The 21586-nt window shown below is 45.0% G+C and overlaps 1 protein-coding gene across 2 annotated transcripts; it reads left to right on the top strand.

Moving 5' to 3' along the window:
* Positions 1-775: 775 nt before the first annotated feature.
* Positions 776-17796, top strand: LRRC8A (leucine rich repeat containing 8 VRAC subunit A). 2 transcript variants are annotated; one of them, XM_042830863.1, is made up of 4 exons: positions 776-841; positions 2255-2380; positions 10677-12843; positions 15678-17796. In XM_042830863.1, exons 3-4 carry the CDS (start codon positions 10687-10689, stop codon positions 15951-15953), a joined length of 2433 nt encoding a protein of 810 aa, XP_042686797.1. In that variant the 5' UTR covers positions 776-841; positions 2255-2380; positions 10677-10686; the 3' UTR covers positions 15954-17796. The 2 variants fall into 2 exon arrangements, with proteins under 2 accessions (XP_042686797.1, XP_042686796.1); XM_042830862.1 differs by lacking the exon at positions 776-841 and adding an exon at positions 857-934.
* The last annotated feature ends 3790 nt before the right edge of the window (positions 17797-21586 follow it).

The raw sequence follows: 21586 nt of genomic DNA on the forward strand, positions 1-21586 counted from the left end.
TGGCTGCACTTAAGTGCCCCGTGCTGCTTCTTGTGCACTAATGACATTATAATGAATGCCTTTGAAGCACCCTTTATGAATTTTTAAAAGAACAGTGCTGGACAAATGAGTCAGCTGAATGAAAATAACCACAGGAGGATTGCCCTGTTTTTCTCAGGTCCCACAGAACTGCTCCTGGATAAATCTCACAGCACCACTGTGTCACTCTTCCTGCGGTGAGGAAAGAAATGCCACGTTTTTAGTGGTCTTCATTTGGTGGACAGTAGTTAGAGATAAAGAATTGGGTTTTCAGCACATTTTACTTTGCATAAGTTGGTTCTAAAAGGAAAAGTGGTAAATATGCTATTTAAATTGTATTTGTTCTCTTACTGCTGAATAGCTTTGATATTGATACCACTCATATCCACCAAAAAAAAAAAAAAAAAAAAACCCACAAAAAACAACAACACCTTAATGAAAAGGTAAATCTCTTTATTTAGGGAAAAAAAGGAATTCTGGAACCCATCGTACTGCCACAGCAGTCGAGGGCACTGTCCTCCTACTCCCCCCAGCCCAGCCCCTCAGCTCTGGGTGGCTGCCCCTTTAAGACTTCACCATTTTGCGCTCTGCCCTGCACCAAGATGGCGTCCGCACCTTCACTTTCCCTCCCTCCCCCTCTCTCTCGTCCGTATATCCGGACACATAAATTCTGCCCCACTCTGCGCGGCCTCGCCCTACGTAAAGATGGCGGCGCGCCCTTCCCCCCTTGTGCCCGCCTCCAAGATGGCGGCGCCCTTTTTCGCTCCTCGCTAGAGGCGGCGGCGGGCGCTTCCCTGGTGGCCGCCTATGCCGGGCGGGTGAGGTCAGTTCCGGGGTGGGGCCGCCTCGGTGAGGACAAAAGGAGCCCGAGCCGGCGCGAGGGAGGGTGGGGGCTGAAGAGGGTCGGTGCGGACAGGTGGGTGCGGGCGGGGATGGGCTGCGGCCTGTCTGCCTCCCGCCGCGCTGCTCTCAGAGCGGAGGGCGCCCGGGTGGGGCCACCCCTGTGGGAAGGGGGCGGCTGTGAGAGGGCAGCGGGCGGGAAGGGGTTCTGAGGGGCTGCAGCCCTGACGGGCGGGCGGGGAGGACTCGCTGACTGACCGAGCAGTAATTCGTTTCCTTCGTGTGCCCGCCGTCACTGCGCTGCCGAGGGTGGCGGCCCTGGCTGTGTGGGGCGCGGCCGGGCCGCCCCTGCGCTGCCGGCAGCCCCTTGGCGAGGAGGTGCGATCTGTGCTTGCTCCTGAGGGCAGCTTAAAGCCGGCAGGTTTCCTGAATTAACTTTCTTTCCGTCTCGTTCTGTCTCGATGTCTGTTTTTTCCCCAAAGCTTGGGGTGCGGCAGGTTGGTGGTGGGCAGATAGGGGCGATGCGCTGTCAGTGTGCGGGTGTGTCGTGCCGTGGTTTGCGGCGGTGCTGAGCCCCGAGAGGAGGGCAGGATGGGGGAGAAGGTCAGTGAGTCCTCTCCTTTAGCTTGTTCTTTTGCAGCAGTTTGGCACGGCTCGAGTGGAAAGGCTTTGGTTGTGAGCAGGTTGCTTCTGAGTCTGCCAACCCTGATGCTGGCGTTGTCTGATCCCAACGTGTTCTTTGGTTGAACATCTTAACCAATACGTTTTTATTCTAGTGATGTCTCTTCCTTTTCCAGTGCTTTTTTTCCCGTGCTTCTTGTTGACAAAATGCTTTCTGACGTTCTGCAGTCCCCCCTGACTTTGAAGCTTGAGGGATCCCTCAGAGCCAAGGCTTGCTCCCTTGTCTGCTTCCCTGTGCTGATGTGCAGGAAGCAAGGATAAAAGGCTGTTGTAGTGCTTGTTGATGGTGCTAAATTGCTGCTTTAGAAAGATTCATGTTGGTAGATGTGTTGTGAAGAGTGGGGATATTTGCTTGAGTGTAAAATGATGAGGGATGTGTGTTTTCAGAGTCCTGATGCATTTTAGGTCTCTCCTCCAGGAGGTTAATCTATCTTTATTAGTTTGGTTGCAATAGAGAAACTCGGAGTCTCCTTTAAATGGGTTTGCAACACCTGCTTTGTGATAGCTTCTGGAACAAATGTTGGAGATTTGCTTCTTCTTTGAAAATTTACTTAGAGCTTCTAACATCTTTCTGGCTATCAGCGTCTCTTCTTAGTTCCCAATGACCATCTAGTTTGTTCCTTAGAAATCTCTGACATCCTTTCCCAAACTTTTACATAACGTGGTTCCTCTGTGATCTTCGTTCTCTCTGCTGATAATCTCTGCTTGATTTCAGGGAAGCTGTTCCCATGGCGTGTGGGGAATGCAACGCTTCAGCACCTGCTCAGGATCCAGCACGCAGGAACATCATCCACTTCCAGCACAGAGAACTGAAGTGCAGATAGCAGAACCCAACTGCAGGGTAAGGGCTGCAGGCCAGGGTGGGAGTGGTGTGCTAAAGACACAAATGAAATCACGAGAACACTGCTTAAAAATAGTTGCAAAACGCGAGGCAGTGATAAGATGTTTGGTGAAAGAGCAAGGAGGAAAGGTGGTGGATCAGGGAGAGTGGTGATATGCTTATTTACAGCTGTGAGTCCTAAGCTTTAAGGTGGAGGGAAAAAAGAGTGAAGTAACAATTTGTTGTCTGATGTAAAACTGAACTGTTGCGTTTACCCCTGCATCTAACTCCTGGCCATATAGACCCTGACTACTTTCATTAAAAAAAGTACTTTAAGGCTGTATGCTCTCTGTTTGTTTTGGTCAATATTCTTCAGTTTCCAGCAGGGTGATGTTTGTATTGCTATGTAAACATCTCATAAACTTTTTTTTTCTGTGGTTAACTAAGGAGAGCACTGACTTGCTGCCCTTGTGGGTGGCACTTAGGCAACAGTGAGGATTGGCAGTTGGAAACTTTGTCTCTTTGGGTCTCTGCTAGAATAGTGATGAAAGGAAGTGCAGAGTGCCCTGCTTATCTGCAGGATGAGATGCAGCCCAGATGGGTCAAATTGTGAGCAGTGGGGAAGTGCAGGTTTGTGTTCTGACAGTTCAAGGATTTGCTTTGTTGTGCTGATTGTGCACGGTACTTGGAAACTGTAACTTTATTTATGTAGGTCAAAGGGGATGTGCATAAATAACTCCTTAAGATATACCAGAAGCCATGTGTTAAAATCTAATGCTTCCATGTTTAAAATGTGGAGTGCCTGAAGCCTTTCAGTGATGACTTCCCAAATGCTTTGAGTTACTGCATTCTCATAAATGCTGCAGATGTTCAGAAAGGCAGTTCCTGGCTTAGGGTGCTCTGACTTCATTTTAAAAAGTCATGGAATTCAAATGTAAGTTATTGTGTTGCTGTGTACAATCCTAACTACAGGCCTTCGTGAATTCTTCCATGTTCTGAAGGAGGATTTTGTTCAGTTGAGCATTTAAAAGGGAAGTGAAAGTCACTGAAGTTAAATTGAGCCTTGCTGGTGTCTAGGAAAGCACAGTGAAGTCGTGTGAGTGGTGGCGGAGTGCAGAAGGGAAGGGTTTCTACGTGTTTTATGTGGGGCTTCTTCGTGCTGGGATGTCTTGCCACTGTTTTGGTAAAGATTAAATACAAACTTTGTTGCAGTGTAGCAAGCCTCCTTCCTGCATGTTTTTCCAAGTAAGTGTTTTCAAAAATAGCCTCGGTTTAGGATGTGTGCTATTGCTGAACTGGCATTTAACAGTCTCATGTTTGAGGAGAATATCTTGAATGCTTCCAGGCAGCTTTTTCTCTAAGTTGTTTTGCATGCATTTTTTACTGCAAATGGCACACAGTTGATATATATATGGATTATATATGGCCTTCCTGCTGCTGTTGAACTGCATTTGACTCTAAAAGCTGTTCGGTCAGAAGCACCCTGCTGGAATAATAGTGCTTTTACCTCCTATACTAGGTTTTGTTAATGTTTGCTGTAAAATTACCAGGCAGTATAAAGCTCCTCTGTGCCAAGTTTGTGCACTGGACTAGTTAACAGATTCGCCTTTAGAGCTGTGGCTTTATTGCCTCTCTCTTATCAATCAGTGAATACAATCAGAAAATGTCCTGAGATGAAAGTCACAGTCACTGTTTTGGAGCTCATGGTGCAGAAGACAAGGTTGCAGGGTCAGGAATAAGCAGGTGGATATATGCTTGTTTCTCTTTTGTCAGACTGAGGCAAAATATTATTGTGCTGATGGCTGAAGTCTTACTTTGCTCTTGTTGAAATCCTCTTTCATCTTTGGTTCATCTCTCTGGGTGTTGCCACAGCTGTTTTCAAGCTAATAAATTTGTAGATGTTGTCAGTTTGTTAACAATAAATTGTGATGATCCTTGCTTAAAAGTCTTGGTTTTGAGTTTAGTGTTGTGATTTCTCAATCTCTTGTTAGAAATGTCAAAGCTCTGCTCTGCCCACCATTTCAGTCTTAATTGAAGACAATTGTTTACCCCTTTTTGTATCACTTTCCAATGCTGGAATTAAATGCTGAATAGACTTCTGCAGCTGAGGGAGTGCTTGAAGCTGTTCTGCTTGTTCCAAGTTAACACTCTTGTTGTCTGTCTTAATCTTAAGTAGTTAATAACGACTCAACCACTTGCAAGTGTTTTGTAGTGTCCCATTGGAATAAAGCCATCATACTTTTCAAAGACAAGCTCCAGTGCCTTGTCCTTGAAGCATCTTTTCTATGGCAAAGGAAATTAATTTTGGATAGCAAACCTGTGACCACACACATTCATAATTTATAAGCTGACACAGACTTTTTCTCTGGTTTGCATCACTGTGGCAAGTCACCTGATAGCATTTGAGTTTCCGTAGCAATCTCTCACTGACCTGCTCCCTGATCCAAGCATCACTGATGCTGATAACTTCGGAGTGTTCTGTGCAGCTGGGGTAAAACCCTGCAGAAAACGGGCAGGCCAACCAGGACTCCAGTGTAGATTGCTCTGATTGTGCAGATGTTCTGCCCTGTGCTTGTTAGGACAGGCTTGCTGGTGTGATAGTAAACAGGAGCTATTGCACTTTGCTAAGAATGTCAGTCTTGCATTTGATTGGAAGAGTCAATTAAAAGGTAGCTGTAAAGATGGTAAAAGTTCTGTGTGCAGTGTGAGTTTTTTCATGAGCTTCAGTACAGGTGTTACCTAGTTAATTTGCTTCATCCTCCTGTATCTTGTGGCTTGGGTGGGGCTGAATGTTGCACACAGCTGGTGGTTATATGAAAACCAACATAATTTACTCTGTGTTCAGTTTGTTGGCTGTCGGACAGGTGAGGAGTGTAAGTGCTGGCTGCCACTGTTGCACTCTTCCATCTGCCAGTCTGAGTAACCTGCAGTCCTTTAAACTTTGTGTTTGCTTCTCTGTCTCAGAAAGCATCTTGCAGACAGACCCAGATGTAAAGATGACGGGTTGTTGTTTGGGACTCTGGCACCTGGTTTCCTTGCTGTTTACTTCTACAAACAGCGAGGAACAAAATCACTGAGTCTTATTCTATCTGACATCTTGTGCTTTTCCAGTTGATCATGTGGCTGTCCCTGCTTGGAAGGTTTTCTGAGGAGTGACTGAAAGCAGCTCTGTTTTAACCTCCTCCTTTTGCTTTCAATTCTGAGCCTAATAAACAAGGGGGAGGGAACACAAATTACATTCCCACTTCTGACTTGCAAAGCTCTTTACATTTCCTGGTGTTTGAACAAAGAGCTCTCTGTGTTCTGCCCCTCTCTAGTGTTTCAGGTGGCAGCATGCTGGGGAGAGAGGCACTGCTGTTTTGAAAGCTTATGGTAACATGTTGCAGCTCGTCAAAATCAGGGCTGTAGTCTTAAGAGCACCGAGTCGTTTTTCTTTTCCTTTGTCTACCTCTGGTATTGTCAGCACACAGACACCTCCCTTGTTCTCTGGGCTTCTGAGAGGTAAGAAACTCTCAACAGTGCTTGACTGCTGCTTTGCAATCTACAATCTTAAAAGCCACTGAGATTTAAGAATGTGTGACACAAACTAGAGGTTTGCAAGTGTCCAACATACAAGAAATCCTTGTCTAGCTATTTAAATTTGTATTATGAGATTGCCTCCCTTAGGTGCTGCATCCCACTAAAGGTGAGGATTTCTCTGCTTTCAAGAAGAGGTCCTGGAAGTGATAGAAACTGAGGAAATTCTTGGACATGTCATGAGATCTTGCATGTAGTCCTGTTCTGCCAGTAGCTCTGTTTGCAACAGAATGGTCAACAGAAGGAAGAAAGGGAAGAGGAGGATGGATAAAGTATTCAGCAGATGATGAGTCAAGCTGACGACACACCAGCCAGTGAAACTAAACAATGATGTTTCTGTTCACTTTGTCTCTAGCTGGGTATGCTGGTCAGCAGGTACAGGCAGGAATTTCAAGCACAGCTCAGCCAAGCATCTGTCAGCAATAATTCTGTCTTTGCATGTTTAGATTATTGTTGGTTTTAATAGGGAAATTCTTCAAATCAGAGGATGTCTGTGCTCTTGCAGTTGCTCTATTCATTCCTTGATCTTAAATACCACAGGAGTCTTACGTCTTGAGAAAAGGATTCATGCTCTCGACTCTGGTCTTTATTGGTTATGGTACATGCTACAGTACAAGGTTTTTGTTAGCTGGATAAGTTTATTCTTGTTTCTGAATGGTTTTATTATTTAGATGTGTTGTGGTCAGGGTGTCCCTGTTTTTCTAAGTTATTTTTTCTTCCAGGTGTGCCTAATAAAACTTAATATTCATACTGCACGTGGTAGGAAGGTGCTTGGCAGGTGATGCAGGATGGCCACCATGGCCTGACTTGTTTGTACTAATTGGGCTCTGCCTTCCTTCCTGAGGTTGCCTGATTAGCAGAGTCTGTAGTTGCATGCCAGCATGGGTCTGGGTAAATCTGCAAGCACTGAAGGGATGTGCAGTACCTAAATGTGGATATTGCAGAGATTTTAGGATTGTATTTGTGGGCTGAATTGATAGATATATTATGGTCTTGCTGTATGGCAGTGAGACTTCATCACATGGGTCTTTACCTGTACAGGCTCCAACTACTCTGCCTGTTCTACACTGGATGTGAATTGCAGCACAGTGCTGCTTCGGTGCAACTGAAACCCTCAAATGTAATGGCACTGTTAAAGTAAGAAGTAGGAGACTGATCAGTTACATGGTAAATTGGCATGGGATGTGAAAGCTGAAACACCTTTGAGGCAGATACACACTTGTAAGATTTCTTTTGTGTGCAATTCCCAGAGCTTGCCTAATTAATTATACCTTTGGAAAACTTCCTTATGCTTCTGGTAAGTGGATGGGGCTTGAACTATGATATTCCCACCTGTTGGCTCATACAGATTTAATTCAACCTTTAAACTTGAATGAAGCACTCTTTCAAAATCTCAGTATCAGTGTCTCCCATTTGGTGGAGTTAACTGTGAGGAAATTGCCAGTTTCTGAGCCCCACCTGGAAAGATGTGCAACTTGACGTGTATCTGAAGGAGCTGAGACTTTTCTTCCCCAAACCTGCTCTACTGCAATGCCAGAACAATGTCTTCCTCCTAAATATCTCTGTTCTGCTGCCTTTGTACTTGGGGGGAGAGTCTGGCATCCAGGTGCCCACTTGGTTTCTGTACAGTGGTCGGACCCCTGGTTCCTACAGGAAGAATCCTATCATGCAGGGCAGCATCGGTAGCAGAGATAAGCCCTGAGAATCTGACTTCTTGAGGTTCGTCTGCTGTCGTCAACCCCAGCAGCAAAACTGCCTGCCTGAATCCAGAAGGGAGTGTTGCAACCAGAACGGCGTTTTCAAACGATTATGAAATGGGGTCTATAAAATAATGACGCTTGTTTTGCTGCAGAACAGTCATCGGGTCTTTCAGGAACTGGAATGGATTGTACACATGGGAAATCTGGTTGAGGAGGATGGTAGCTTTTCCCCTTGGTTTCCCAAGTTTTTTGGTGGTCAGTTTTCCTTTTTACCACAGATGCTGCAAATAAGATTAGATAAGACCTGGGGGGCTACAGCTTCTGTAAAATGACCCCTTGTTTTACTGCTTCTCATCTGGGACTTGAACAGGGCTTCCACAGCTGCCAGGAGGAGTGGGAACTTGTGAGAATGTCCTTTTCTTCACGCAGTGACCCTATCATTGTTACTGGAGGGCAGGGGATTTCCTGCTCCACCATGCCAGGGTTTAAATGCTGGTACGGAGCTGTAATAGGCTATCGTGGGACGTTCCAACAGATCATTTGTTAGCTGTCTTGTAACTGCACAATGTAAAGGCAGATTTCCTATCCCATGTGGCCGGTAAATAGAATTAGGGAGCCTGTTGCCCTAATTTTTTTTGCTTTCCTTCCTAGCTATCTTGAGATACAAATCAAAGTAAACACAGGGTTCGTTTGTTGCAAAAAAGCAATGAGGTATTTCTTAGACTCGGCTCAAGTCTGGAAAATGCCTTAGCCACGAGACTCTGCTTCCTGAGAAGTTCCTCTCTATTTCATAACCTTTCTGTGGGCAGCTATGAAGGACCCAATTCCTGCAAAAGCTTCCCTGCCTGGAGTGAAGAAGCACTGGAAGGAAGAAGAAAGGATCTCTGGGGACAAGTGGTATCTAGACAAGAGAAAGAAAGGAGATGAGTGTCTGTTTCCCTCAGCGTAAGATGGGAGGGGTAGGAAAGCATTTAAGTAGGGAGCAGTTCCTTGATGAACAGCACCGGAGTTCTCACTGCATGCTCCTGAAGGAAAAGAGGAATCAGGATCCTACATAGCACTATGGGAGAGCAGTGAGGGGTACAGCAGTGCTTGTTGCCTCTTAGATGTAGTTTGGAAGGAGTAACAACAGAAGCTGTACATCACACTTGGCAGGAGTTTTAGGAGAGTGTGCACGGGCTGGGAGGCTGCCACTGGACCTCTGTGGACCCTTAGGGTGGTGTGCTGCTCTCAGAGAGGTCCTGAGCTGTTAGTCTGGTAGAGCAGAAGCTGTGCTTTCCTGTAAGCATCGATGAATTTGAGAAGCTGAGCTTCTAGTTAATTAACATAGTTAACTGTTCCAGCAGATGGCTGCAGTAACTCTTGGTGTTCTTTTACAAAGCTTTGTGGGCTTTCTCTTGCTTGGACTGGAGAAGTGCAGGACTTTACTCTGATTACAGTGGAAGGGATGCAGAGCGTGCTGGGGAGGGTACGTGTCTTTGTTTTTCCTCCTGCTATGGCATGTCAGCTATCCTGCCCTGGCTCTCACACTCTTCAGTAACTGAACTTGGTTGGGCAGAAGGCAAATGCTACTTTAGGGGTAGCTGTCATCTTTCAGCCTACCTCTAGCAGCCTTCCCAAATAGCTGTAAGTCAAAGCTGGCATTTTACCATTTATTGTTGTAAGCGACAAACCAGGGAATAGTGTTCTCAATTTAGTGTCTCTAGGGAATGTGGTGCTTCTTGAGTTCATGTTAGGAGGGGCTTCCTTTGCAGTTCTGGGCTGGAAGTTAATTTTAAACACAAACTCATATTCTACAAAAGCAGATGGTGTGGTCACTCTGCTTGGCTTCAGCCAGTGGTGTATAAAAAGCTGCTATCAAGCCTGCAGCCCCCGGGGCTTGTCAGGACTGCCTGTATGGATGCTGCCTTATGGGCTGTGGAAACAGGATTGAGCTTTTGTTCTTCTTCTGTTACAGTTGAGTTGATGAGAGTCTCAAAATGACAAAGACTTGTGCTTGTCTGGTGCCTGAACACTGCTAGCAAGTATGGTGTGATATTACTGCTTTTTCAGTGTCATTAGAACAAGTTATAATGACTTCATGCACTTCACTTGTGTCACCTGTCGGATACAGGGAATGCTTTGTGAGTTTGTACGGATCTGTCAGGCTTATGGGTTTTCTATGGCTTTTTCCTTCTGGAGCTCTGAAGGACAGAACAAGTTCTGCCATGAGGTCTCCCTTCCCAGAACCTTTTCATTTCCTTTGTGACTCTTAAATCCCAGCTGAGATGAACTCTAAGTGGGAGTGGCTGGTCAGGGAAGTGAATTTTTATATTAAGTATGCTTCCCCTTTCCTATACTTGTGAAGTGAAGAAAACAAAGAGCAGCTGTTACAGGATTTCAGAAGGGAGCTGTTGTACATTACTGTTGGCTTCTGTTGGCTACTGTTGTTCTTCCTGTGGAAGGAAAAGGGATGATATCAAACAACTTTTTGTTCTTTTCCAGTTTTCTTAATCAGATATGGGTTGCGTCAATGTAGTGGTTCTAAGAAATATAACTAATGCTTATAAATCCTCTTCCTTGCCTCTGCAATTGGAGAGACACAGAGATGTAGAGTTATTTCTTAGCTCAGAGTAACAAACACATGATAACTGTGTGTGGATTTTCTCTAATAATGCTGTCAAATTCCTTTGTCCCTGAAATGATATCCCCAGGTAAAGCTGAAAGCTTCCCATTACTCATCTGTCATAGGAGTTAAAGTTGGTCCTGGAAGCCTTCTTTCAGTGTGAATTTTTCACCTGCAGACTGCTAATGACAAGCACCAGTTCTGATGCCTTCCAGCGACTCGCCTGTGAGGGTGAGCACCACCACAATAGCTTTACAGCCTCAGCTGTAACCAGGTGCCTCACTCAGGTAGTCTCACTTGTTTGTATCCAAGTAACTTTTAACTAGGGCTTAATTCAGTCTTGCTTTGCCAACACTTAAAATGCGAGTTTCCCGATACCTTCTAGAAGAGCAGAACAAAAGAGTTTTAGTAATGCTTGCTTCTGTTTTCCTTTCAGGTGGTGAATCATGATTCCAGTCACTGAATTGCGATACTTTGCTGACACTCAGCCAGCATACCGCATCCTGAAGCCATGGTGGGATGTATTCACGGACTACATTTCCATAGTGATGCTGATGATTGCAGTGTTTGGAGGGACTCTTCAGGTCACCCAGGACAAAATGATTTGTTTGCCCTGTAAATGGATTACCAAAGACTCTTGCAATGACACTGTCAGAGGTTGGACAGCTGTAACCCCAGAGCGTATTTACTATAACTCTAGTCTTGTTCCCTCTGCTGATACAGGGCCCACAGGGATCCAGTATGATTTGGACCGGCACCAGTATAACTACGTGGATGCGGTGTGTTATGAGAACCGCCTTCACTGGTTTGCCAAGTATTTTCCTTATCTGGTGCTGCTACATACTCTTATCTTCCTGGCTTGTAGCAACTTCTGGTTCAAATTTCCAAGGACCAGCTCCAAGCTGGAGCATTTTGTGTCTATTTTGCTTAAGTGTTTTGACTCTCCATGGACAACAAGGGCATTATCTGAGACAGTGGTGGAAGAGAGCGATACCAAGCCAGCGTTTGGGAAAATGAATGGCTCCATGGACAAGAAATCCTCCACGGTCAGTGAGGATGTGGAAGCCACTGTTCCCATGCTGCAGAGAACAAAGTCTCGAATTGAACAAGGAATCGTGGACCGATCTGAGACAGGTGTCTTGGACAAGAAGGAAGGTGAACAGGCCAAAGCACTCTTTGAAAAAGTGAAGAAGTTCCGTACGCATGTGGAAGAGGGAGATATAGTGTATCGCCTCTACATGAGGCAGACCATCATCAAAGTAATCAAGTTCATTCTTATCATCTGCTATACTGTTTATTACGTCAACAACATAACATTTGATGTTGACTGTAAGGTGGACATTGAGAGCTTGACTGGCTACAGGATGTATCGCTGTGCTCATCCTTTGGCCACTCTCTTCAAAATCTTGGCATCTTTCTACATCAGCTTGGTGGTAGTCTATGGCTTGATCTGCATGTACACGCTCTGGTGGATGCTGAGGCGATCGCTCAAGAAGTACTCCTTTGAGTCTATCCGTGAGGAAAGCAGTTACAGTGACATTCCTGATGTGAAAAATGACTTTGCTTTTATGCTCCATTTGATTGATCAGTATGACCCCCTGTATTCCAAGCGCTTTGCAGTCTTTCTGTCGGAGGTGAGTGAGAACAAGCTGCGGCAGCTGAACCTCAACAATGAGTGGACTTTGGAGAAGCTGCGGCAGAGGATCACAAAGAACTCTCAGGATAAGCTGGAACTGCATCTGTTCATGTTGAGTGGCATTCCTGACACGGTCTTTGACCTCATAGAGCTGGAGGTCTTGAAGCTGGAGCTTATCCCTGATGTCACCATTCCCCCAAGCATTGCTCAGCTCACCAGCCTTAAGGAACTATGGCTTTACCACACCGCTGCCAAAATTGAGGCTCCAGCCCTGGCCTTCTTGAGGGAGAATTTGAAATCTCTCCACATCAAGTTCACAGACATCAAGGAGATTCCTCTTTGGATTTATAGCCTGAAGACACTAGAAGAGCTTCATCTGACAGGGAATCTGAGTGCTGAAAACAACCGGTACATTGTAATAGATGGATTGAGGGAGCTGAAGAGGCTAAAGGTGTTGAGGTTGAAGAGTAACCTCACCAAGCTGCCACAGGTGGTGACAGATGTTGGTGTGCATCTTCAGAAGCTTTCCATTAACAACGAGGGCACCAAGCTCATTGTTCTCAACAGCCTTAAGAAAATGGTCAACCTGACAGAGCTGGAGCTGATCCGTTGCGACTTGGAGCGCATTCCTCACTCCATCTTTAGCCTCCACAATCTGCAAGAGATAGACCTGAAGGACAATAACCTCAAGACCATTGAGGAAATCATCAGCTTCCAGCACTTACATCGTCTCACTTGCCTTAAATTGTGGTACAACCACATTGCCTACATCCCCATGCAAATAGGCAACCTCACCAATTTAGAGCGCCTTTACCTGAATCGTAACAAGATAGAAAAGATTCCTACCCAGCTCTTCTATTGCAGAAAACTTCGGTATTTGGATCTCAGCCACAACAACTTGACTTCCATACCACCAGACGTAGGACTTCTTCAAAACCTGCAGAACCTAGCTGTGACAGCCAACAGGGTAAGTGAGCAGGAGCCTGAGTGTTCCTCTGTGAGCACAGGTAATTCTGGTGTGTCTGTTATCTGTGGGATTAAATGTGTTACAGTGGTGTGTGAAATATTCCTGGCACTGCTGTTCTATTTAAATTCTGAAGCTTTAGTTTTTTTCTGAGGGCTTTATCTAAGGCAGATAACTCCAGAGGAAGTTCTTTCCTTCTGTTGAAGGAAAGAACTGTTCTGTTTTGTAGCATCCCTTTTCTTTCAGGGAAATTGCTTTTAAGTAGCAGTTACAGACTGTTTCCTAAAGCCTGCCTGACACTTGTTTCTCTGCAGCTGGAAGCTTGTTTTGCCTAGATTGACACCAGCTTTGGTCTTAAAATGGAGACCTGAGAAAGTACTCTTAATGTAGTACTATTCATTGTACTTCAGCTGAGTACATGCACAGTGGCAGCAGCCATCTAGCATGTGCATGTGTGCAGCTCACAGTTTTCATGCAGTACTATTTATTTCTGGGGAATGCTCTGTGGTTCGGTCTTGTAACATACATTTTGTGTCAGAAGCTCTATGTTACAGACTTAAGAAACATGATTCTTAATCTGTCACATTTAAAATGTATTGTCTTGCTCCACAAAGGTTATGTTAGAGGAAGTAAGACTGTCTTCTATAGTGTGCTTTCTCTGGAAAGAATGGGTTAAACCAGGTTTGTCAATTGGCCGTCAGACTTGACTTAGAGGGAAGGAAGTGTGGCACCTTTCTGTGCCTCAGTGCAATGGCTGTGGGTTTTCTTGTACAATCCCAGGTGGACTTGGACAGTTAAGACTTAGACTTGTCTTAAGTGCAAGGCAGGTCACAAGGGAGATGAGCAAGTGTGCTATGCTGCTTTGTTACCTGGTTACCCTTGGGTCAGAAATGGCTTAATTGCTTGAAACAAACTGTCCCATGGGTTTTCCTATGTGTTTGTTACTCTTCTTGGGATTACAAATGCATAGGAAGGAAGCCTCATTTGCCAGGTGTCAAAGATCAACCTGTGATCACACAGGCTGTGCTGAGCTGAAGGACTTGCTGAGGCTTTCATTCACTCTCTTTGCTGAAGTTGCAGAAGGCTCTACCAGAATCTATGAAGCACAGACAGATCTGATCGGTGGCTTCTGGGTGTGTGCATCCTTCTGTATGGGTGGCTTAAGCTTAGAACTTCATGGTATGCACACATTTCATACCAGATTGAAAGCCAGAGTATTTTCTCAGGATGAATGTGGCTGAGAGGGCTGTTTTCTGAGGTTGGTGTTCAAGCAGAATGAAGAAAGTTTTAACTGCTTGTGTCCAGGTAATTCTGTGCCATTTGTCTTCAGGGAACCTTGCTGCTACAACTTCCTGAGAGTTGATCTGTGGTGGATCTGTGGTGTATCCTCTGTAGTCCTGGGATGGAGCCTGTCTTGGAGGAAGAGAAGTTAGAGACAGCTCTGTTCTCTGCAGCACTGTGTGACACAACCTGTTGTACTGTGTGAAAGTACTGATGTAACAGGAAAGCTGCGGAGCACCCTCTGTTCCACTGGGTTTGGAAGCAGAAAGTGATGTGAACCCAGTGAAACAGCAAAGCTGCTTATTCCCCTGCAGGTGCCTGGGCAAAGCACTGTCACCCTGGGGCTCTGAGCCTGGTTACGCAGGAAACAGTGGCAGCAAGGAACACAAGGGCTGGTAGGCAGGCATTTCCCAAGGCCAGGAGTTACCTCAAATGTCCTCTCTTAGCTCAGCAGTCTTAGCAAATAGGAGCTGCTGGAGTTGGCTGGTACCAGTGTACCGTTTTGGGAAGTAGGCCATAGTGTAGCACATTGCTTCCTTCCTAAACCAATACTTGTCCCTTAAATAAGTTTTATTTTCAGAAGTCTGTGAGCAGGGTGTTTGGTCTATATGATCCCAAGTGGTCCCTTCCAACCTCACCCTTTCTGTGATCATTCGACTGCATGTTGCTGTTCGCGTAACGCTTGACAGCGCCAACAGCAGTGGCTGAATTTGGCTGTTTTTAATTGGTCTTGTCCCTGCTTTCGGTTGGACTTGACTTCATTCAGAATTGATTACAGTTCAATTTAGCAGTGTCATGCATAATTCAAGGTTAAAAAAGAGACATGATTGTGTATAAAGGCAACATACAGTAATCTTTGTGATGAGGCTTTGAATTTAGTGGAGAATATTGAATTGCTGCACTTAATTCCCGGCCTAGTGCTCATTAAACCTTACCTATATTGTTTTCTTAGAAATTCACTGGAAGGAGTACTGGAGTAATAGCAATTAGACTTGTTAAATTAGTGACTTGAAGGCAATGGTGGGAAAGCTAACAGGTGGTGGCTTCATTTTTTGTTGTACTGTCCAAAAAAACCTCAAACCAACTTTGTAATTTGAAGCCTATCAAAGTCCCTGCAACAATACCAAACCTGACAGAAATGATAGAGTGCTCTCTATTCTCAGTGCCTGACAGTTGTACTCATGTAGTGTCTGCTCCAGATAATAGAATACATAGAAATCTACCATATCTTGTACATAATGAAAGTATACAAGAAGGCTTTTAGCTTTCCTGTGAGATGTGAAGAACAAGATTTAAAAAGGTTGATACAGTAAGTTCTCAAAGCTGAGAGGTGCCAAGTAGTTGACATCTGCTGGCACGGTGGTGCTCTGAGAGGAGCTGGGGAAGAATGGCCAATGGCAGAGCTGTCTGGAAGGCTTCATGCTGTGCAAGTCCTTACTTCAGGAGCAGGAGCTCACTTAAGGAAGGACAGTGAGATGTGTGACCTTGTTATTGTCTTATGAGTGGGTGTGCTATTAGGTGACTTCATCTGTAATTGATTTTTTTTTTTTCTTCAGATTGAGACTCTCCCGCCAGAGCTGTTCCAGTGCAGGAAGCTGAGAACCTTGAACCTGGGAAACAATGTGCTGCAGTCACTCCCATCCCGTGTTGGAGAGCTGACAAACCTATCGCAGATAGAGCTGCGAGGGAACCGCTTGGAGTGCCTGCCAGTGGAGCTGGGAGAGTGTCCTCTGCTGAAACGCAGCGGGCTTGTGGTGGAGGAGGACTTGTTCAACACGCTGCCCTTGGAAGTCAAAGAGCGGCTGTGGAGGGCAGACAAAGAGCAAGCCTGAGCCCCCCGAAAGGCGGGGAGGAACCACTGACCAACAAGAAGGAAACACAAGGCCATTCCAGTCCCCTTTCTCCCAGGTCCTCCCCTTCCTCTTCTCCAATCACTATCGAACTAGCCAAGGAGTCCCTGAACAGTGACGACTCTGAGGCTACTTCTTGCCTCGGGTGCAGGATTGTGGAAAGCTTGGGATCAGGATGAGGATCAAGACAGGTTAGATGGCTCCTGAGCAAGGGCCAGTGGGAGTAAGAGATGTTGCTGCTGTTTTGGACAGGAAGTGAAGTGGGTGGTGCTGGAAAAGAGATGACCTCCTTTGGATGGAGGAGAAAAGGAAACGTGGGGATTGCTGCCTTGCTTCAAATGGGGATTATAGTGTCAGGGAATGAGTGTCCTGCAAGCAATGATCTAGAGTCTAGGAAACTTCCTGTACCTCCTTGTCTGTGACACCTGGTACTATTCCCCTCCAAATCAGCAATTCAGTAAGTGAGGCCCCACAGAGTGCTAGGGATGGGAGAGAGTTGATTATTCTACCTAGATGCTGGCATTGGGATTCTGGGGGGTAAATTTATCTCAGACATCAATTTGGATGCAGGAATGTGTTTTTTGTTACAAATTGTCTTCTCTCCCTTGTGTTTAACACCCTGTCTTCTTCCCCTGGGGAAGGAGTTCTCCCTCCAGAACTCCATCTGTGCATTAGAGATTGCACTTTTTAGCAGTTTCAAGTCACTTGTGCTAATGAGTTGATCACGTAGCATCCTCTTCTCCAGCTGATGCATTGGAGGCTCTAACCAAAATAATTCCAGGCCTTTAGCCTGTTCTGAAATGACTAGAATACAAATGATCTGGATAATACAAAAGATCTGGATTAAAAGCAGTTGGTCTGCCTCATCTGTTCTCCCAGAAGCACTGAGTTGCTTCGTGATCTTGGCTTTTAAAGTTTTCAAGCTGCTTTTAAGTTCCCGGTGCTCTGTCACGTAACAAATGCAGATGTAAAACCAGTGTGTCAAGGTGTCCCCTGGGGTTGGCAGTGTTTATAGTAAAGAGGAATAACTCAGTTTTCCTCTGCCTCTGCCCAAAAAACTTTTAGATTTGTTGCCAATTTTTTTTTTTTTTTTTTTTTTTTAGGAACAAAATCTACAGACCAGCTTAATTGTTTTCTTGTTGTCTTTCACCCTTCAGCAGCTGTCAGTTCCTGTTAACCTCTTAAGTAAGAGGCTGACGCTGATTGAACTTGGTGCTGGAAAAGTAACCTGTCCTATTCTTCCCTGTTTCATTCCCCTGTTGTTAAGGAGCAGTATGAGAATACTCTGAGGACTGATTCCTTGAACAGAGCAATCTTTATTGAAACAAGTCTGACCTGTTTGGTATTGCTTGACAAAACCCTGCATGGGTAGATAACCTGTGATAGCTGCTGCTACTCATGTCTCGAGGTGGAGTGGTGAAGGTGTGTCTGCAGTACACCCAAAGTCTGCCATTTTCCATCAGAAGGAACAGGAGGCTCACAGGCTGCAGGTCCTGACTGTAATGCTCTGCATCGAGCCAACAGGTTTGTCTCCAAGGTGGAGTGCTGCAAACAGGCATGAAATGTTTGGAGGCTTCCTGTGTGCACAAAGGGAGGAAGCTGCAGCCATCTCTGAAGCAGTTCCTGACAAACTGCCAGTGAGAGTGCTGGCTTAGCAAACCCTGATGATCCCTTGGATGTTGGTGCAATAGGGCGCTATGGCTTTTCTCATGAGATGTAAGATATGAAATATACACACTAAACATGCTGAAACCATGAACAATGTTACCTGGGCTCTGGATTTGTTTGATGTTCAGATGCTTAAATAAAGCTGTATTAAAATCTAGGAAATCTGTTTATAAAACTGCTTTTAAGGAAGATGTAAATTCTGCCTCCCTTAGTTCACTGTTAAGCTTTAAACAGTCCAGAGGAATAATATAATTTTCTTTATCTGGAAGGCAAGGCACTGTTTCTAACAGAGTTAGTGTTCAAATTATGTTAGAGTTGGAGCCACTGCCAAATTGATGGGAAACATTAATCCAAAATGCACTGCATCAGAGCAAGCACTGGTGCTCAGGAGTGTTGGTGCTGATGCATTTTGGATTGGATTCATGCACACAAGCATTTTGAATTGGTGGGACAGGAATTGTAAGGTAGACTTACTGCTGCTTGAGTAAGGCAGGAATGGCTTTAGGCTTAGCTACAGCAGTACTGTTTTCCAGGCACTTTCTCATGGTGGCTGTAGGGGCTGTTTGGATGGCAAAGGAAACCTCGTTTTCTTCCTTACTCTGTGCCAAAAGATTGCTGGAGAGTAATGGCAATTGAATTGAGAGACTTGAAGTCTGTGTTGTATTCAAGGCCACTGGATAATCTGTTTACAACATGTGTGTTTTAGGCTAGACAGGGCTGAAGGGCAATGTACCTCGTAGGATTTTAACCTAGCTTACAGGAACAGTTTTCTCCTGTGTGTCTAGGTCACTGCAGGTGAATGCTTTAACTCTTGATTCGAGGTATGATGTCACTTATACAACTAAGCTTTGTGCAGCTAGGCCAAAAGTTTCTATAAGCAGCTCCTGCTTTTATGCTGCAGTGCTTCTAGAAGCTTGCACATCTCCTGAGCTCTGCTATGTATCTCAGTGCCGAATCCATAGGAGAAGTGGACAATAGGCTATTGTGCTAGAAGTGAGCCTCTAACTTCTTATCAAATGACAGCTATACTTCTGCTGCTTGCTGAGTAGAAACTGCCCTATGCCTGAGGTCTACAAAGCAATTTTAAGACAGGCCAGTATTGATCATGCATGGAAACACTAGCTTTTTTGCTCCTTTTTCAATATTCAAAGCTCAGTTTTTCAGTCTTGGCTGTTAGAGCTTGAGGTATCTCAAAGCTGCCACTCAGAAAGCTAAGTAGTTTGATAGCTTCTTGTACCAGAAACGCAGGTGGCACAAAAATATATTACCATTCTGGAAGACAGCAATATTTACCTGCTCCTGACGTGTGCTTCTTGGTCTTCCATGGAAGAGATAGTGATTTCATAGTATCAGTTTCATGTGATGAAATGGAGGAAGCTTTAAAACTTAAATGATAGGCTCTAAAACGTGAGGTCCTGAACACATTTACAGCTTGGACTTCCTGTAAAGCTCACCCCACAGCAGGGTGATTCACTCAACTTCCCTTACCTGCCTGGATTGCTCAGTCTGAGGGATGGGCTTACATCAACAATCCTTCCTCATTTGCAAGTGTTCAGTCAGTGTATATCATAATTTTTCTTTCAATCTCTGTCAAACTGAAGCTTTGCTTTTTCTGACATAAATCTGCACGTTCAGGAAGAAAAGCTCACCTTATGCAGACAATCAGCAGGTCAGTGTCTTCTTGTCCTGACCTGTCTTTTCAAAGCACTCTAGTTGGTAGCAAAACAGATTTATTAGCTGCTAAATCACAAAACAACTTGAATTAAAACAGTTTCCTTAATAGCACTGCTGAGCTGAATGAATTCTTGGACCCCCTGTTGATCTTGAGCATGCTCACCCCATGCTAGGACTGGAGGTTAGTAAACAGAATTCTACCTTTCACTCCCAACTGCCCCAAAAAGTAGTAAGTTACAATGGATTATTTGAACCACCTGTAAGGTGGGTGGTACCAAACCTATTAAATGTGTTAAAATTTGCTGTATCTTTGAAACTATGCACTGGAATGTTAGATGAAGTTGTTCTTTGGAGTTGTTTTCTGACCTTGTTTTGGTCCCTAGTTAACTCAGCAGTGGGAATTAAGTCACTCCATCAGTCTGAATGGTGAAACATAAGCCCAATGCAAGCTGTTACAGGTATCTGTCGTGATGTGCTGTTCTTTGGTATTAATTGTCACTTCTTGAATGTCCTACCTCATTTTTTATTTCTCTTATTACCATTTCTACACTCCACTTAGCTAATTTCACTTTAATTAAAGCAGATGCTTGGTGTTGTTACCACAAATAGTATGTAGTGGCTTTCTGTTGCTGAACCACACCGAAGCCCTCTTCTTTTTCTAACGCGATTCTAGGAATTTCAGAACAATGACACATCCTTTGCAGGAGATGATACGTAAAACCTGTTACTGATTTCACAGAATCACAGAACTGTAGGGGCTGGAAGGGACCTCTAGAGGTCAACCAATCCACCCCCCTGCAGAGCAGGCTCACAGGACCAGGTTGCACAGGCAGGCATTCAGGTGCCTTTGCTTGAATGTCCCCAGCGAAGGAGACTCCACAGCCTCCCTGGGCAGCCTGTCCAGTGCTCTGTTACCCTCACTGTGAAGGAGTTCTTGCACACGTTTGTGTGGAACTTCCCATGCTTCAGTTTGTGGCTGTTTCCCCGTGTCCTGTCACCACGCACAGCTGGGAAGGGTCTGTCCTTGTCCCTTTGCCCCCATACCTTAGATAGATGTAGATGTTGATCAGATCCCCTCTGAGTTGTCTTTTCTCAAGGCTGAACAGGCCCAGCTCACTCAGCCTCACTTGAGAGATGCTCCAGGCTCTCTATCATCTTTGTGGCCTCTGCTGGAGTCTTTCCAGGAGATCCCTGTCTTTTTTGTACCAGGGAGGCCAGAACTGGATCCAGTGCTCCAGGTGAGGCCTCACTAGGGCAGAGTAGGGGGGAGGATCACCTCCCTTGCTCCTCTGGCCATGCTCTTTTTGACGCACCCCAGGATGCCATTTAACAGTTGTGACATCATTTCCCTTCCTTACCTTTTTCCATTTTAGAAAGGGACTTTCACTATTTGATTTCTCGATTTATTTTCAGTCCTTCAGGGGAGGAATAGTTTCTTCCTTGATAGCTGTGCCTTCTCTAGAGGCACATTAAGGTGAACTCTCCACTGAGGCATCGTTCCTTTTAGTGCACGTGCAGTGTTATCTTTGCCTGAAGCCAGCTGTTCCCTCTGGTTCTTCTCTTTTTGTTTGTGGAGAGCATGGAGAGATTTCTTAGATGTTGGTGTGACTTTTCTCACTGAAGACCAAGGTTGTACCATAAGTGGTAGCATCATCTGCTCTGAAATGCTGCCCTCAATAAGGCTGTGTGAATACTAAATGGGAAAACTATCATTTAGATTTTGTTTGGATTTGTTTCCTTTTATTGCATTTTAAAAATGGTTTGTTTTTTTACTGCTGTTTGGCCACACAATGGGTTCTGTAGTCTTAATAAAAATGTGCCAAAATGTTTTCCTGTCTATCTGCATTGTAACAGTGCTCGAAGCAGAACTGGACAAGAGTATTGATAGATTTGAACCCTTTCCATCCCTCCAGCTGCAGTGTTAGATGAATGTTAAAATGTTGGTGGTGGTGTGAAATCCTCCAGAAATTTCATCTGAAATCCCTTTTCAAAAGTAACTACGCTTGAACTGTTGGACCCCAAAAACTAAGGTGAACTCTGCGTGCATTCACACAAAGGCTTAATTTGGAATGTCTGGAAATACCCTTCCATTCTTTCCTATCTCTCCTTTAAAGGAAGTTCATTGGACAATAGGGAGAATTTTTCCAGGCTGAACTTAATGAGAAGGGGGCTAACGGGCCTGAGTCATCTACAGCTGCCAGATGCATCCATTTAAGTAAGGCACTACTCACAGCTTGGACACGGCTCCCTGCTGCTCTGTAGATGCGCTCGCA

The sequence above is a fragment of the Centrocercus urophasianus genome, unplaced genomic scaffold, assembly GCF_019232065.1.
Source record: "Centrocercus urophasianus isolate 14NV4802_14NV808 unplaced genomic scaffold, USGS_Curo_1.0 seq_34, whole genome shotgun sequence".
Classification (NCBI taxonomy): Eukaryota; Metazoa; Chordata; class Aves; order Galliformes; family Phasianidae; genus Centrocercus; species Centrocercus urophasianus.

Coding starts and splice junctions, on each gene's coding strand:
- LRRC8A (XM_042830863.1), top strand. CDS start 10,687: ATGATTCCAGTCACTGAATTGCGATACTTTGCTGACACTCAGCCAGCA. Junction 12,844..15,677: donor TAGCTGTGACAGCCAACAGG/GTAAGTGAGCAG, acceptor TTTTTTCTTCAG/ATTGAGACTCTCCCGCCAGA.